Below are 18,350 nucleotides of genomic sequence, written 5' to 3' on the forward strand. Positions count from 1 at the left end.
CATTCATGAAGCTTTCAATGATAATTGTTACACATCTGAACTCATCGATCATGTTTTAATAAATGGTATTAGTATCTTTATATAATGGAATTCCACAAAAGCTTACTTTAGTGGAGAAAGTGTCCCACTGCTGAGTATGTAACCACTGCTCTAGGTAACAGGGAGCTAGGTAAAGACTTTTTAAAAAGATGGCTAAATTTGCATTTTAGAAAATTTACTGGGCCAATTCCGATGGTTGTAGCTCGACATGAAATGATGGCAAGAGAGAGACTGTGCCCCTTCCTGTGGCCTGGACCATCTCCTAATTCCAGGACAGTCCTGTTGAACCTTCTCTAGGACTTCTGAAACAGGTATGGGAAGAGGGTGCTGGAGAGAGAGAAGGGAAAGAAGACCACTAGGAGATCACCAGAGAGGCAGAAGAGATTTTGAATTTTATCTCCTCTACAAATAATGGCAGATGCCAGGAAAAACGCCCCCTCATTTCCCTTATTTTTCCTGGTTGACTGCTTTATTGACTAAATTTTAATTCGAATTTAAAACGTTTCCCAAAGTGGTCTAAGAGTAAAGTCTAAGGAAATAAAAAGTTGTGAGAGGCCCAGGAAGTGATGCATTGCCAGCCAGATTTTTTTTTAAATTTTTATTAGGTACTTATTATGAATCAAAGATCATAAAAGGGTCTAGAGACATACGATGAAGAAGATCCAGTAGCGGCCCTCAGGAGTTTACAAGACGAAGAACCAAGTCACAAACAAAAAATGATAATAATAAACAATGTGGCAAGTATGGTGACCCATAGTTTGATGGTTTACTCTGGGAGCATGGAGAGACATTTGGTCCTAAGTCTGAACCTGTGATTAAGTCACCATCAAGTAACCCTGTACAGATTGTCTCCAGCTTACCATGGTTCAATGTAAGATTTTTCAACTTTATAGTGGTGTGAAAGCAATAATCATTCAGTAGAACATCAATTACATAAGATATTCAACACTTTATTATAAAATAGGCTTTGTGTGAGATGATTTTGTCCAACAATAGTTGCCCAACTAAAATAAATGTTCTAAGCACATTTAAGATAGGCTAGGCTAAGCTATGATGATTAGTAGGATGGGTGTATTAAATGCATTTTCAATTTATGATAGTTTCAACTTAAATTGGGTTTATTGGGACATAACCCCATGGTAAGTTAAGGACAATCTATAACTAGGTTCTGTGAAGGATACAAGAAATCAAGAGGCATAATTGAATTATGAAAATAAGTTATTTGGGCCAGGCACGGTGGCTCAAGCCTGTAATCCCAGCACTTTGGGAGGCCGAGGCGGGTGGATCACGAGGTCAAGAGATCGAGACCATCCTGGTCAACATGGTGAAACCCTGTCTCTACTAAAAATACAAAAAATTAGCTGGGCATGGTGGCGTGTGCCTGTAATCCCAGCTATTCAGGAGGCTGAGGCAGGAGAATTGCCTGAACCCAGGAGGCGGAGGTTGCGGTGAGCCAAGATCGTGCCATTGCACTCCAGCCTGGGTAACAAGAGCGAAACTCCATCTCAAAAAAAAAAAAAAAAAAAAGAAAGAAAATAAGTTATTTACACATGAGCATAACTATTAAAATCAAATAGGCTCTCCAGAGATACAGAACCAGTAAGATAGAGAGGTAGATATCTAAAGAGCTGTATTTCAAGGAATTGGCTCACATGGTTATGGGGGCTGGAAAGGTCAAAATCCATAGACAGATCAGCAAGCTGGGAATTATTGGGCAGAAGCTGATGCTGCCATCTTGAGGCAGAATTTCATCATCTTCAGGGAAACCTTAGTTTTGCTTTTAAGACATTCCAGCTGATTGGATGAGGACAGCCCCCATAATCAAGAATAATCTTTTTTACTTAAAATCAACTGATCTGGAGAAGACATCAAAGATGTGACTGGGCAGCTTTCACCAAAGCCACATGGATGCAACCTGTCATCTCAACAGAACCCAGGAAGAGAGATGCAGGTATCCAGTAAAGATGTGTGGAGGGCTCTCTTGATGGTGGGTTGAACTCCCAAGAATTTCACAGGAGGCTGAAAATGTTTTGAGAATTTTATATTGCCAGTAATATTGCCAACCTGGACTGATAGGGACAGAGAAGGGAATAAATGAAGGAAGCATGACTCTGAGGGCAGAGCCATGGATGTGAAGGGGACTCAAGGGCTAAGAGCTCAGGCAGCCACCCCAGCAGACCCAGAAGACAATGAGCTTGCCCTTGCCTGGAACAGTCCCGGTTCCCTCTGATCTGGGCTTTGATGACAAATGCTGAAACAGGAAAGTGTCATCCAGGATTTAGGGAGGAAGTCTAGATAAAACTGACCTTCATTTGGATTTAGATTTTACTTGTAGTGATAGCAAGATTTTTTTTTCCAGATCATTTGAATTATTTTTCAACTACAGTATTTTGTCCTTAAAAATAAAGATTATATATAAAATATGGATCATTTACATTACACAGAGAGAAAATATGAATTAAATATTAAAATGTTAAGAGTTGTTATCAGACTTTGTTTTCTCAGTTTCATTTTCTAGAATAAACATTTTTACGTTATAATGAGAAAGATTGGTTTTTATTTATGAGGCAAATACATTCATCAGTCTTTTTTGTTGTTTGACATTTTGTTTTGTTTTGTCTGTTTTTAGTGTTGGGTCCATTAGAGTATTAGTATAGAAAGCACAATGGCCTACACAAAGACCCAATATCTAGATTTATTGCTGCCTCTCAATACTTGGAGTTTGCACAAGCTACTCAACCTTTCTAAGGCTATTTCCTGCCCTATATACCTCACAAAGTAGAGTAAGAATCAAATGACATTATTTTGAAGGCTCTGTAATTCTCATTAGAAATCAGGAATGATTATTGCAAATATACTTTTAACACAATTCAGTTTCATATGTACAAGTAATAGGCATTTATATTTTTAGTAGATACATATTTTATAATTTATAAACTGTCACTGAACTTAAACATAGTTATATTGGATCATAATAAAGTTGCATATTTAGTAGGATCTTGTAAAAATCTCTAATACACTGTGAATGTTTATATTTAAGTGAGATACTGTATTATGTGTCTAAGGCAGTTTGAAAATTTATTTTAAATTAACAAATGTGTTTGGTGAAGGAATGTAACCAATAAATGCTAATATCATGAACAAACATAACAAAAAGTAGACTGTAGATATAAATCACATCTACAAAATCTTCTCATGGCAACACCTAGATTAGTGTTCGGTTAACTGGATACTATAGCCTAGCCAAGCGGGTATCACAGTGAGTATGTACTAATTGCCAAATTAATGGTATTTGAAGACTGAAATATTAAACGGATTTGATAGCAAAATACAAAGTATTCCCAAAGTCGCTTTTCCAAACCCCCACTGCCTGTGTCTTCCTCCTCCCCTGTATACATCTCCTCAGCTCTCATTGAAACTCTGCCCAAACTGGCACAGATATCGAATAATCTGGCATTACTACTCCTCATTTGACTGTTCTTCCCTCTGTTGCAACTTTCCTTTTTAAATGCCAACTTGCAGCGGTCAAGACACAGATGCATGTTGTCTCTCCCAGGCCATTATATTTCAGAAATATTTATGTGTTCCCATCACGTGAACCTCATCTCTCTCATTGAAAATTTGAGTGATGAAAGTGGACAGTGCCACTTGCCATGCTGAGTCACTTACTCCTTAGCAGCAAAAGGAGTGCTTCAATCTACTGGATTATCAAAAGAATATCTTGTTTGACTTTGCGAAACTTGTACTGAGACTGTGATCTGGCCCTTTTTAACTCAGGAAACACGGCCGTATCATATTTAGCAGCCCCCTCCAACAAGGCATCTAACATTTGTGTCCAGCCGTTCATAATTTGTTAAAGAGCTCTTTTAATTCAGCTTTCTAATATAAAATAAAATCTGTTTTTTTGATACTATCTTCCTAAATGTTTACAGAAAACTAGGGTATGCACATGCCCATGATATTTCTGTGTCTAGTGTATGTATGCATGTGTGCATGTGTGTGTGTGTGTGTGTGTGTGTGTGTGTACTGAAATTTTGCAGAGGCTTGTGTCATTGATTTTTCAGATTACTGTCATCAAGATAAAATAAGAATTGCCATATTTAACCTTAGCAATAAAACCACTGCCAAGCATTGCAATCTAGTTTTTTTGGCTCTTACTGCTAAGATTTCTGTCTTCACATTTATGTTTCCTGTTAGTTCCTGTATCAATTTAGAAAAATGTAAAGGGTAGCTATTAAAAGATATCTGGAAGGTAAAATGAATTTGCCACTCTCAGCAGAAAGGATGTCCACTGTTTAGCTTTCTTCTCATAAGCAATCATTTGTTTTTCAACTTGCAAAATGAATTTTGGAACAATGCCACATTATGCCACAACATATTAATAGGTACAATTAGTACCTTGATATATGTTTGATTCTATCATTTTTCATTCCTTTTTTTGTCATTCTTCTTTTAATCTACTGTGACAGTTCTGTAATGGAGCACCAGAAATATGACTCCAGGGCAAGCCATACTAGTAATCATCAATACAGCATTGTATGCTGTCCAGCAGATGCGTGTTCCTGTTTTGTCAGCAGGAATGATATTCCGCAAAATTTCTACCCAAAGAAATGCTTTGCAAGATTTGTTTATGAGCAATACATTTAATGGTATGCTGAATTTTATCATTAATTATATATTTTCTTTTTCATATTGAAATGAGTTGCCGATGAAATTGATCATGGCAGGTTTGAGATCTTTTGTTGTTCTTTTTTTCTGCTGAGCAGCTTGTCATTTCAGTTTTAGCTGCAAGATATAGGACAAAATTGTCAAAGCAATCCAACTGCATGCGCTATATGTAAGCAACCCAAATGAGGCTTTGAACCACCTTTTATTATTGGTTCTATAATTCTTCAGCTGTAAAGTGATCGGTAAGCCACCTCTAGATTTTATAACAGTGGAGGCTTTGGGGTTCTTGGCTTACACTGATAACCCCAGTGAAATCATTAATGACCACCTGTATAGAGCCCATCCTTAACAACACTATGAACGAATCCAGTAAGAAAACCACTTATTCTACCAAACTTGCACTTAGCAATGGTCATCCTTCTGAAACAACAATGATAAATACTTACAGGGTATCCAAGACCGATGAGCCAGCTGCCTTTAAAAAAATATTTGTACAGATCCGTATCCAATTTTCTCTTGTAGCATATGCCAGTCCTGGTATCAAGAAGAAGTCAGCTCTCCCAGCTTGTTGCAAATCCACACATTTGGAGTCTTCAGCTCATTCAGCTTAGTCCTGGGAAGTCAAAATTTTCTTCTCTGATAAGTAGAGAACTACGTGTTTTTGGTGTACTATAAAATAGTTACAGCATTCCCTCTTAGTGGTGGGTGATCTATGCAATCTATGCATTGTGTATTATATATGTTATAGCAAGTGTTTCACAGATCAGTATGGACATAAGGATTTTATATTGAGTATAAACACAGAAATCCAAAAACATCCTCTTAAAGTATAGATGCCTTTTCAATTTTATGATTATGGGGGGAAATTACGTTGTTTTGCCTTGCCATTCATTTAGAACAATCAGTAATCCCTGTGAAAACCATGGATGTTACCTACATTTACTTTCTGTTAGTATTTAACACACCTATAAACATAAAGACAAATCTATATGGTTTCAGAATGTTCTTTTTAATCCAGAGCATACTTACCTAATTATCAAGTAGCACTAATATATATTATATTGATTATATAAAAAGAGGGCTATAGCATAATCATGACAAAGGGCTAACTGTTCCAGAACCCAAGACTGTGTCTTATACACCTTCAAAAGTTCTTTGGAGGTAAAAGGGTGAAAGGCCAGGCCTGCTGAGGTCATCACGTTCAAGCACTATAGCTGGTAGCTGCAAGTGAGGAATTCAGCATTGTCTGAACATCGGAGCCCATTTATGGTTGTGGAGAAAGTCATCAAGTTAGCCTTTCATTAGAAAAAAATATAACTATTGTCTTACAATGTTATCACACTCTCATTAGTAATTATAAACAAAGCAATATACAATTTGGGACCAGAGATAAAGGAATATAAATACCAAGATCAATTTGTTTTCTTGCCACAGATTCATTCTTTATCAACTATCAACCAGTAAATCCTGGATTTTATTTCACTCATCCAAATAAAGATATTAATTGCTTAATTCTGTTTACTCCCTGCCCTGTTGCTTACCCTGTTCCCTTAATTAGAATAAGCATTTCCACCTTCTGATATACTGAGATGTTTGTGTATATATATATACATATATATTATATATATATATATATATATATAGAGAGAGAGAGAGAGAGAGAGAGAGAGAAAGAACGAAAGATGGGACCTTATAACAACTATGAATAGGTGAATTAATTACTTCACTGCGATCTGCAAATTGTGTGAAGATAGGACCCGTGTCTGTTCGGCTCAGCAGTGTCCTCTCTGTGCCTACAGCACAGACATGGGCTCCTGAAATATATTTGAAAAGTATGTGTCAAATATGTGTTTAAAAATGAATACATGCATTTGCAAACCTGGTTGAGGGTCTCCTCACTACTCTGTGATAAAGCATTCACCTCTTTACAAGTATTCCTGCCTATTGACCAGCCTCACTCAAATTCACTTGCCAGTTTGCAGCCTCCTTCTTCTCTTTGAATTGCAACCCTATCTTGTGCTTTTCACTATTTTACTGTTAAGAAAACCAAGCTCAAGAGGGAATGTGGCTTGCAGAATGTGCTGGGATAGTTAAGTTACAGCATCCAATATCCATTTTTATGTTCCTGACACCAAGTCCTTCTAATAAATCAGAGCACTCCTATTCCTGTCTTGCTCTTCCTGCCTATTCTGATTGACTTCATTGCTCCTCTTTTTTCATTCATTCCTTTGCTCTTGGGACAATTGGACAAATTCAGCCACTGAAGGATGCAGTGACAGATTTTTTTCTGCAAGGCACAGATTTGATTGGGACATTTCACTTTTTCCTCTCAGTCCAGTGTAGCAGCATTCCTGTGATTGCAGGTATAGGCAAAAGTCAGTAAAGCAATAAACTTGATCCTGCAAAAATAAAATAGTATTTTTGTGGAAATAATTCTAAACTGATTTACGCTTTCCATAGGGTGTGTTAAGGTCACCTAGTCTCTTTTTGCTGAGTCAGGAAGGGCATATTTGAGGCAGTGGGCTTAAAGGGCTCGGTTTGAATTACTTAGAAAATTCAGGCCTCTCCTACTTCCCTGGTGCCACGTCAGTAAAGAGTCAATATGTGCTAATAAACATGTCATTCAGACTTGTTAAGCCCTGGCCTAGGACAGCGAGGATGGTGGCAATATTTCTTCCCTTGGTGTCTCTGTAAGTAAGAAAAGTACCATCTATTAGGACTGTTCTGATAAAGGCATGATTTATATTAAATGGAATTTGAACCCAAGAAGCTCAAAGTTTTAGATGTTTTTTGCTTAGTTTTTATTATTCACTGGGTATGGAGAAATCTTTTCCTCTTGAAATTCAGGATTCAGTGCAACATACAGTTCCAGAGAAGAAGCGAAACTATCAAGGTGATGAAACTATAGGAAAGGGTTATCCTATAAATGTAGCATTTGTGTCCCTACATCACTCAGAGCACCACATATAGAAGCATCCTTTGTGATGGTTTCCTTCATTAGCTCCCTTCCCTTTGGTAAACAAGTTGAACCACAAAGAAAGCTGCACCTAAAGACTGATCTTTTCTTACTGGATGTGCAGAACAAAGTAAAATGGACAGGCTCCTAAACTCAGAAGGGATATTTGATTCTAATATAGTTAGCAAGTAATTCTGATTCTATGTAAGATATTCATAGAATAAACTCTTTTTAATAGAGCTATCGACTATTGGGTACAATTTTTGAGGAAATAATATTAAATAAAAATAAAAGGCCAGGTGCAGTGACTCACACCTGTAATCCCAGCACTTTGGGAGGTCTAGGTGGGCAGATCACAAGGTCAGGAGTTTGAGACCAGCCTGATCAACATGGTGAAACCCCATCTCTACTAAAAATAAAAAAAAATTAGTTAGGTGTACTGATGTGCACCTGCAGTCCTAGCTACTCAGGAGGCTGAGGCAGGAGAATCTCTTGAACCCAGGAGATGGAGATTGCAGTGAGCCAGGATGGTGCCACTGCACTCTAGCCTGGGCAACAGAGTGAGACTCCATCTCAAAAATTAATTAATTAATTAACTAATCAATTAATTAAAATATAGCAATATGAATGGTGAAGACAGACACATTAGTAGCATGTAAAATTCCCAGAATAATTTAGAAATAGTCTAAATTCCTAAACAACTCTGAGGTTATTTTAGATAATTCAGTTATACTGTAAAGAGTTATAAATGGAAATGTTTGAGTTTCTGACTTAAAAAAAAAAAAATCCTAAACTAAGTGCTACTGAATTAAAGGGAAATTCAACTAAGGTTATGATAACAACAATCTGCAAGCTTTATGAGAATTCTGAAGGCAAAACTTTAAAAAAATACATTTTCTCTACCTCAGCCAGATCAAGATTAGCATCACAGTGACAAATCACAGTGACAAGTTGCCTAGCATGTACCCTCCAAAGGAAGTGATGAAAGTGGCATTTTACTTCTGTGTATTTCCTCCCCCAAACCCTTAACCCTAGTGTAATCATGAGAAAAATACAGAATAAAGCCAAATGGAAGGGTATTCTACAAAATATCTGCCGAGTACTTCAGAAAACATTTAAGTTCATCCAAAACAGGGAAAGTCTGAGAAACTTGTAACCAAGAGAGATCAAGAATCTTTGTAACCTAAGGATTGATGATGACCAAATTTAATATGGGAACCTGCATGGGATGCTGGAACAAATAAAAGGCATTAAAGAAAAACTAAGGAGAGCCAATTAAAGTATGGACTTTAGTTAGTAATAATGCATCAATATTGGTTCAATAGTTGTGGCAAATATACTATAGTGTTAGATGTTAACGACAGGGGCTACTGAGTGCAGTGTCTGGGTGCAGAGTCTACGGGAACTCTGTATTATGCAGCTTTTCTGCAAACTAAAATTATTCCAAAATAAAAATATTTATTAAAAAATACACAGCGAATACAGTTGAAAAAGTCTCTTCTGATGTAATGTTAACAGGGGAAGATGTTTTTTACTTTATAAATTATTTCCATAATTTGTGACAGTTCTCACATCTGCTACTATAAAATTCATTGCGGCTTCTCTGCCTCTTGGGGAAAAATGCATTTAATTATCAGTGAAATTCAACTTTAGCTTGTTATGATGAATGATTTGAACCTGTCAGCTTTCCCCGCTAAAAACAAAAGAACCAAAATGAAATACAGTCTTATTCCTCTACTCCCTTCCTTCCACCTGCTTCATTTAATTGATGAAGGCTTGAGTATTTATTAATCTTTTTGAGCTCTTCTGTAAGATGCAGAAAAAGCTAATATGATATCATTGTATCTAGCTAATGTGTGTGCTTTGTGAAATTGATACACCCTGCCAAGACATAAATTACTTAAGCTTTGATAAATGTGTTGAAATCAAGGAATGTTCAAACAGATAAACCACAGCAATTTTTCTTTTTTCCCCTTTTTAAAACTCCATTTTATGCCTGAGGTTAAATGTTTTTACATCATTACTATAATATGATAGGAAAAAAGACAGCAGGGATACTGAAATTAGCACGAAGAGCCCCAGCAAATACAAAAGTAACCAGGAGTATACAGCTACGTGTTTTGTAGGTGATATCTAACAATCTTGCCTTGGACAGAGTGGTTTGCCAATAGATTCAGAACCACCTACAGTCTTCTCCCAGCATGTTGTATCACAGAAATTGTCTGTTCAGGAATGAGGGCACCTGTCAGGCACTTTGTGTTCTCAGCTCCCTTTGCTGATTCATGTAGTAGGTTGGAATCAAAGATCCACAAACACATTTTGTTGGCAAAGAGAGCTCACCTGGGATTTGGCTATGACTCAGATGACTGTAAGACTGGAAACATAGGGAAACATTTGATTGATGTTCTGGCGTTGAGAGGGTTGATTTCTACTTGGTCATTAATTTATCACATGGCACTGAACAAGTTGCTCAATTAACCATTAATCAGTTTCCTGGAGGCTTGAGAATTCATAGAAACCTTTGGAGACACTTCTTGAGTAGGAGGCACAAGATTCCATCGGACTATGGAAGAGCCATCAGTCATTGAATGCCTCTTGCCAAGGAATAGGCTCAGTAATTTCTGTCCATTCTTTCAGTCCTTACAGCCAACCAGCTAAGGAGATATAGGTGAGAAAACTGGGACTCAGGTCACGCAATTGAGCAAGTAATGATAATGGCATTAAGCAATCAATCTGTGCTCTTCCATCATATCAGGTTGCTTCCCTATTGGGAATATGTGAGTTAGGCAGTGGGGAGCTGGGCAGGGTTGTGGCTCAACAGCCCCCAACCTTCTCTGATGAGGTCTTCATGTTGAACATGTGCACTAGGGACTTAGGTCATATAACCATCTATGCAAACCTGGTGTAGAAAAGGGTGCTTGATCTCTCAGCAGTGATGTTATAAAGTGATGATTTATAACAACAGGAAGGATGAACAAGTTATACCAAGGCTGAAAATTGGGAAGGGAGACAAAATTGTCAGCTTTTAAAAGACACAGAGAAATATATTTGCCCTTTAAATTATGTTCTTCTACCAGTAAATCACTATCAGATAGCTTTTTGAGATTTGGTTTTAGACTTGGAAGTCAGCACTTGTGAGAATTGTCTGTGTATTTCAAAGTAATAAACAGATGAGGCTGTACACAGTTTTTCCAACTTGGCTAATGTTGTTGTCAAAACAAGCTAGGAATATGATGTTCTAAAGAAAGCCAAATTTAAAAAGAATTAGTGCATATATATATATATATATGTGTGTGTGTGTGTATATATATATATATATATATATATATATGTGTGTGTGTGTATATATATATATAATCCAAGATACTGCCAATGAATGCTGTCCCTGTAAGAGAAAAACAATTTATATTTTGCTATTAGCTAATTTCTATTATTTTTTATTATACAGACTAATCTTAAAATCAAGGGATCTTTGAGCAGGTTTGGATCTGAAGAGCAATGTGTTAGAATGATTTTTTTTTTAGAAATCTAATTTCATTTCTAATTCTCATATAGAGAACCTTTTCCAAAGAACGAAACAGCCTTTATAAAAGTAAATAATGATACTTGTTTTATCTGTTTCTTAAGCTTAGAATGTTTTTTACTTTTTTTTTTAAGAGAGTCACATATATTTGGGTCAAGTTCTCTTACAACACAAACTGCTACCAGGAAAGTCTTCAGATCTTTAAAAATGTCTCAGTAATGGCCTATTATTATTATTAGAATTATTATTGTTGTTATTATTACTGAGCAATCTCAGAACCATCACAATGGAAGTCGTAGAGATAAGAGAAGGATCTCCTAAGGTACTGGTGTCTATCATGTATTTGAAAGTGCACCAAGATCAGCTAAGACTAAATGACTGCAAAACGTACTGGTTGTTGAATGATGGGCTCAATTCTTATGGGCTTTTCAGCAATGGAAAAGTGAGGAGGAAATTGGGTAAAGCACTAAATCAAGAAAAATGATCCGGGCAGAAAAAAACTTAGGGAAACATGTAACATAAAACAAGTACTTTAAAGGAAAAAAAAAGGGCATGTTGCTGCTGATAAAAGAGCATTTTTATACTTGTAGTTGAAAAAAATATTTTTGAATGGAAAATGTATTTTAGTTCTGCTAATAAAGTATCACAGTATAAGTAATAAAGTAATTGATATTATGATATATAAAGGTAAGAATCAAGACATATTTTAAAAAGCAAGCTTAAAGGGGAAAATGTCAAAAGGGATCTGTCCCATGAAACTGAGGAAGGAAGTTGGGAGTAGGGGAAGAAGTTCAGAAGCTATACCGAATCAGGGAGTAGGGATTAGGAAGTAAGGGAGCTCTTCTTGTAAACCAGGTGTTCAGCAAATGGTAGGTGTGTCTGTAAGCATTTACCAAGCAGGGTAAGTCTCATGAAATACTGGAAACAGGTGAAAAATAGGTAGTAAACTATCGGCAGCAAGAATCATGATCACAGAAGAGATCCTGATCAGCAAGACCTTCTTATCAACCCATGTGTCCTTGGCCCCCTCTCTGGAGAGAGCCTATCTCCATTCTCAGGAAACTCAAGTCAGAAGCAGACACAGGATGGTGAGCTCCATGGGCTATTACCAAATGATTGAAATGAGGTTTGTGCCCATCAAGAGTTAGAGTGTTCAAAAGACTGAACATGGTGGTTCACTCCTGTAATCCCAACACTTTGAGAGACCAAAGTAGGAAGATCACTTGAGGCTGGAGTTCAAGACCAGCCTGAGCAACATAGCAAGACCTCATCTCTATAAAAATAAAAAATTAAGCCGAGTTCAGTGGCTCACACCTGTAATCCTGACACTTTGGGAGGCTGAGTCAGGCAGATCACTTGAGGCCAGGAGTCTGATACCAGACTGGCCAACATGGTGAGACCCTTTCCCTACTAAAAATACAAAAACCAGCCATACATGACGGTGCATGCCTGTAATCCCAGCTACTTAGGAGGTTGATGCGCAAGAATGCTTAAACTTGGGAGGCGGAGGTTGTAGTAAGCTGAGATTGCACCACTCCACTCCAGCCTGGGTAGTAGAGCAAGACTGTCTTAAAAAAAAAAAAAATTAAACAGGCATGCTGATGTGCACCTGTATTTCTAGCTATTCTAGAGGTTGAGAAGGGAGGATCACTTGAGCCCAGGAGTTTGAGGTTGCAGTGAGCTATGCCACTGTACTCCAGCCTGGGTGACAGAGTGAGTCCCTGTCTCAATAAATAAAAAAATATATAAAATAAAAAAATAAATAGTATTAAAAGAACTGGAAGCCATTATGTTAAGTGAAATAAGCTAGGCACATATTCTCACCCTTATGTAGGAGCTAAAAACTTAATCTCATAGAAAGAGACAATAGAATTATGGTACCAGAGGCTGGGAAGCATTTGAAGGTAGAGCGGGAGAAATGAAGAGAGACTGATGAATGAGTACAAACACAGTTAGATAGAATAAACAAGTTATAGGCCAGCCACAGCAGCTCACATCTGTAATCCCAACACTTAGGGAGGTCGAGGCAGGAGAATCACTTGAGGCCAGCAGCTTAGGACCAGCCTGGGCATCAAACTGAGACCCCATCTCTACAAAAAAAAAAAATTAATACAATTTTTTAAAATAAAATAAACCAAGTTCTGATATTCAACAGCAGTCTGGGGTGACTATACTATAATTAACAACAATATATTGTATATTTTAAAGCAGCTAGAAGGGAGGACTTGAAATGTTCCCAATACATGGTAGTGGTAAATACCCGAGATGACGTATACCCTAAATACTCTGACTTAATCATTATACATTTTATGCATGTATCAAATACTCACATGTACCCCCATAAATATGTAAAATATTATATATCAACAAAAGAGAAAAAAGTGTTCGAAATCAGAAAACTGTAGTCACAGTATCAGAAATACTTTAAGCCAGAAATCCAGAGTAATGATCCCTTTTTCCCTGGGGAGTATGCCAGCCTTTCAACACCAGGAGAGAGAAAGAAGTATGAATTCAGGGTGTATTAGCTCCCAAGAAGAGGCCATATGGATTTAGGTTCTCAAAATGTAAGAACATATATCATACCAATTTGTTCTGAAATTTTTTAAACTCCAGAAATGAGGAAGGAAAGCTTTCAGGAAATTAATCAAAGAGAGGAGTATATTTTGTAGCACCCTCCCATCCTTACCAAAGCAAAAAAATAATTTTAAAGAAACCTATCTACACATGTTGAGTCCTTGGATTCCTAAAGTCATTTGAGGACAAGACATAGGTGAAAATGCTTTTTACAAATTCCTGTTAGGATATGAGCTTCTAAACTTTTATGAACATACAAAAGATAGCCTCGTGTTGTCAGACTATACCATCTAGTTAAGTGCAGCATTTATAATCCAGCTACGTCTTTCATTTATTTTCAAAATTGGATTGAAATGATTTTGGATTGCAATGATTTTGGGAATAATCTGAAACCATTGTTACCAAGTGCTTTGTCTGGTTTGAAAGGGCTAGAGAAAGTACATAAACGCAGCCTCACTACTTTCCGCATCCATTTCATCATGCTGACAGTTTTCTGTATAATCATTACAAGAGCGGTTTGTGCCATTAGAGATAAGAGGCTGTGTTTCCACTAGAAACCTCTATTTCCCAGACTTTTAATAAATCATCTATAAATATTCACGTCATGCAACAGCATCATATATAATGGTTCTGTCCCTCAAAATCCATATCTACTTAACTAAATTATTTTTGGTAAACATGGGAACTCATGTACTAAGAACAAAAAGGAAAATCAAATGCAAATGAAGTCTTACTTTTCAGTGGCTATGATTTGAACCAAAATACTGAGGAACTCATAAAACACATGCCCATTATATTTTCTTAGCAATTGTTTTAGGATATAATACAGTTGTAATAAAATGCATTAACTCATATGTGACCTATTAATTCAAAATATGTCTCTCTACCTTACTTTCTGTTTTTATAAAGGCAACTAAATTTTAACTTACATTTTTTCAGCTAAAACTTTTTGTAGAACTTTCTAATCCTCATCACAGGCCTTTTTTATTACAGAGTTTGAGACGGAATTATATAAAAAGCTATAAAATTACATGGTATAAACCTTCGAATGTAATAATCCCCTTAATATTTCCAAATATACTTAAAAGACTTATAAATATCATAGACAGTTTCTAGCTCCTTGATAGATACCTTCAGCATTCTATGTTTGTCTTCCACACGAAAGAAAAGAGTTGACAAATTTAATGATTATATCAAATGAGAGGTCAAAATATACTACTTCCCCCAATCTGGAAAAAAACAGAATTGTGAAGATCAATCAGGAAACAGAGACTAAAACCACATCAACCCATTAAAATGGAACATTTTGTTCTTAACCTCGCCATGTTAATTTTCATGCTCACAGTTTTATATTGCTTGAATTAAATGCTCATCTTGTTACACTGTTGAGCCGGGCTGTGTGTGTGAAATGCTGTTGAGCGAGAATCTAAATAATATTGAAAGAATTTCCTTTCTGCTTTGACTTCAGTTTGCGTGCGCAGTCACGGCACTAACCTAGTTTATTTCTCTTCCTTCTTTTTAAACAGCTATTTTGTGACAGTAAGGAAGTGGTGCATGCCACGGAGGGGCTGGATTGGGAAGACAAAGATGCTCCAGGGACGTTGGTGGGCAACGTGGTGCACTCGAGGATCATCAGCCCCCTGCGCCTGTTTGTTAAACAGTCTCCCGTGCCCAAGCCCGACCCCATGGCGTATGCAGACAGCATGGAAAACTTTTGGGATTGGCTGGCCAACATCACGGAGGTTCAGGAGCCATTGGCAAGAACTAAACGGAGGCCAATAGTAAAAACAGGAAAATTTAAGAAAATGTTTGGATGGGGTGACTTTCATTCCAACATTAAAACTGTCAAACTCAATCTCCTCATCACAGGGAAAATTGTTGACCATGGAAATGGAACCTTCAGTGTGTATTTCCGACATAATTCAACAGGCCTGGGCAATGTTTCAGTGAGCTTGGTACCACCCTCCAAGGTGGTGGAATTTGAAGTCTCCCCCCAGTCTACCTTGGAGACCAAGGAATCCAAATCTTTCAATTGTCGCATTGAGTATGAAAAAACAGATCGGGCGAAAAAGACTGCCCTGTGCAACTTCGACCCATCCAAGATCTGCTACCAGGAGCAGACTCAGAGTCATGTGTCTTGGTTGTGCTCCAAGCCCTTCAAGGTCATTTGCATTTACATTGCCTTTTACAGTGTTGATTATAAACTCGTGCAAAAGGTGTGCCCTGACTACAATTACCATAGTGAGACCCCATACTTATCTTCTGGCTGATCTTCCTGCAGTGGTGGAAATGAGGGACATATATATACATACATTTAATTAGAATGACCAAGAAACAAGCCCAGCTTTTTATGGTAAAGGATCCCTTTTTGTTTCTGGCAGTGAACAGCAGTTCCCTATCAGGTTTTCAAATTTAAAAAAAGAAAAAGAGACATCTTTAAATGTGAAATTTGTTTGTTTCTATTGTAAGTACCTTTATCTAAAAAGTTAAACTGTTTATGAAACCATCCCTTTCATGCAAGATGACTAACTTCTAGAAATCTTATTGTTTCTCTGAAAGAAACATCAGTGGCAGGAATGTGTGACAAGAAGGAACCAAATTATGCATGTGATAAACATTGCTCTTGAAATGAGCCTGCCTTTGAAATATGTTTTGGAAGGTTACCGCAAAAATAGCAGATGCAGTAAAGGAAAAGATTGTATTTGATAGATGAATTGTCTTTCTGACATTGGAACTTCTTTTCTTATTTCTGTCTTTCCCCCACCCATCTGTGCTGTTATTGATATGAGAGATAAAAGGATAAAATTTGTTTCAAAACTCGTGTGTGAAGTTACAGTGCCACAGTGGAACCAAGTTCATTATCACCTGAGCTAGAGTTGGGTGGAATGTGACTTATGCCTAGCCTTGTGTTGGTCACCATCCGTATGGTTCCCCTCTGAGTTTGAATACTGATGTATTGGGAAAGCAAATCTGAGAATAAGTCAGTTCAACAGTAACAAAGAGCATGATGCTTTTAGACTCTTCTGACAAATTCAAATGCTGTGGCGTTAATCAAAAACTGACACAATTTGTATGCATCCTATAGCTTAGAGCCTTATTCATTTGATAGTGTGATTTTTACACATGGGTGGGACAACTCTGAAGTTGAGAGAAAGTGCTTGTTTCCTAGACTAGAACAGCAAAAAAAAAAGTGTTAAGTGGAGGGAGGAAATTCCAGGATTATGTATTCATTATTTCTAGCCTCCCGGATTAAGTTCTCCTTGCATTTAGTTAATGTTTGAATGAGGGATCAAACTCTATGCGGAAAGAGAGAGTTATATTTAAGCATTTCTAATTATTAGGTGCTGACAACCAAGGTACCTGGCTTATCAGACTTTTGAAATGACTTCCAAATTAATGTCACTTCACAATTGGTGCCCTTCTCATCTTCTCTGAGGGAGTGAATAGCAATCCTATATGGTAGAACTGGATAATCATTAAATTAGAACAGAAAGAGGGTCTGGCTGGCCAGGAAAAAGACTTCTAGAACTCAGGACACTCTTGGAATTGTCACTCTTTTTACAATAGATGTTAACTTCTTTCTCCCTTCTTCTCTGTAAAATATTAATTGAAGTAAAACACTAAATTGAGGACTAAAGGAAGATAAGTCCTAAACAACAAAAAAATACTCTTACCACACTGTTCAAAAAACCAAGAGCTCTGCTCTCTATTTTACATCTTCATTCCTTTCCTTTTACTGGTAATATCTTCAGTGTTCAATTTTTGTCTTTTGTAAAAATTGTACTAAGCTTAGTGTGTGGTAGTACAGGCTTGAAATTCTTGCTCTGAGTTCACCAAGTGTTTTTGTAATTTTGTGGTTGGTGAGTAATATTTTGAGATATCTTTTTATTTTCACCTAGAAACAAGAATAAAATATTATTTATTGTAAAATATGTGGGAACCATATATGTATATATATATACTTAGAATTTTCTGTGTACAGAGAAAGTATGTGTACACATTTCTATGTAAATAAAAAGAATTTGCTAGATCTGTCACATGACTCCTGGGTGGTTATTTTTTAAAGACTCTGTTCTTGTTTCTTTTCCTCATAAGGACTTGTTCTGTGCTTGTGTGTATGTGTCTGTGTGTGATCCCAACTGAACACGAAGGTTTCTCTTAGATATATATTAAATAGGCAGCTTGGCTGTGGAGATTTTAAAGTAGGGTGAAAAGATAACTCACATAAAACATTTTGTACATAGCATGGTATCTAGTAAGAAAGAACTCTCTACTTGAGAGCTGCCATTATGACTATTATTGTTTTCACATGAAATAATGAGGTTTAAAATTATCTGATGTTCAAAAGTTAAGAGATGTGAACATTATTTCTATGCTAGAAAAAAAGAACCTGTAAATCAATTTATATAATTCTTAGATGTTAGCAGGTTTGTGAAATTTTTTTAAAGTTTACCATAAGCTTTTTTTTAAATTGGAGTAGAATATATGCCACATATATTCCTAAGTTATAATTTCATTTCAAAGTATACACAGCTGTCAGTAATGGGACTTGTCACAATATAAATCAGAGCCCACTTAAGCATACAAATA

At 36.7% G+C, this 18,350-nt stretch overlaps 1 protein-coding gene across 1 annotated transcript in view; it reads left to right on the forward strand.

Moving 5' to 3' along the window:
• Positions 1 to 17,795, forward strand: part of NXPH2 (neurexophilin 2) — a 106,718-nt gene extending 88,923 nt beyond the window's left edge. The window contains exon 2 of the mRNA XM_010330443.3: positions 15,287 to 17,795. Coding sequence (XP_010328745.2) covers positions 15,287 to 16,030 — 744 coding nt within the window. The 3' untranslated portion in view covers positions 16,031 to 17,795. The remainder of the gene's footprint in view (positions 1 to 15,286) is intronic.
• Positions 17,796 to 18,350: the final 555 nt, after the last annotated feature.

The sequence above is a fragment of the Saimiri boliviensis genome, chromosome 5 (genome assembly GCF_048565385.1).
Source record: "Saimiri boliviensis isolate mSaiBol1 chromosome 5, mSaiBol1.pri, whole genome shotgun sequence".
In the NCBI taxonomy this organism is placed as follows: domain Eukaryota; kingdom Metazoa; phylum Chordata; class Mammalia; order Primates; family Cebidae; genus Saimiri; species Saimiri boliviensis.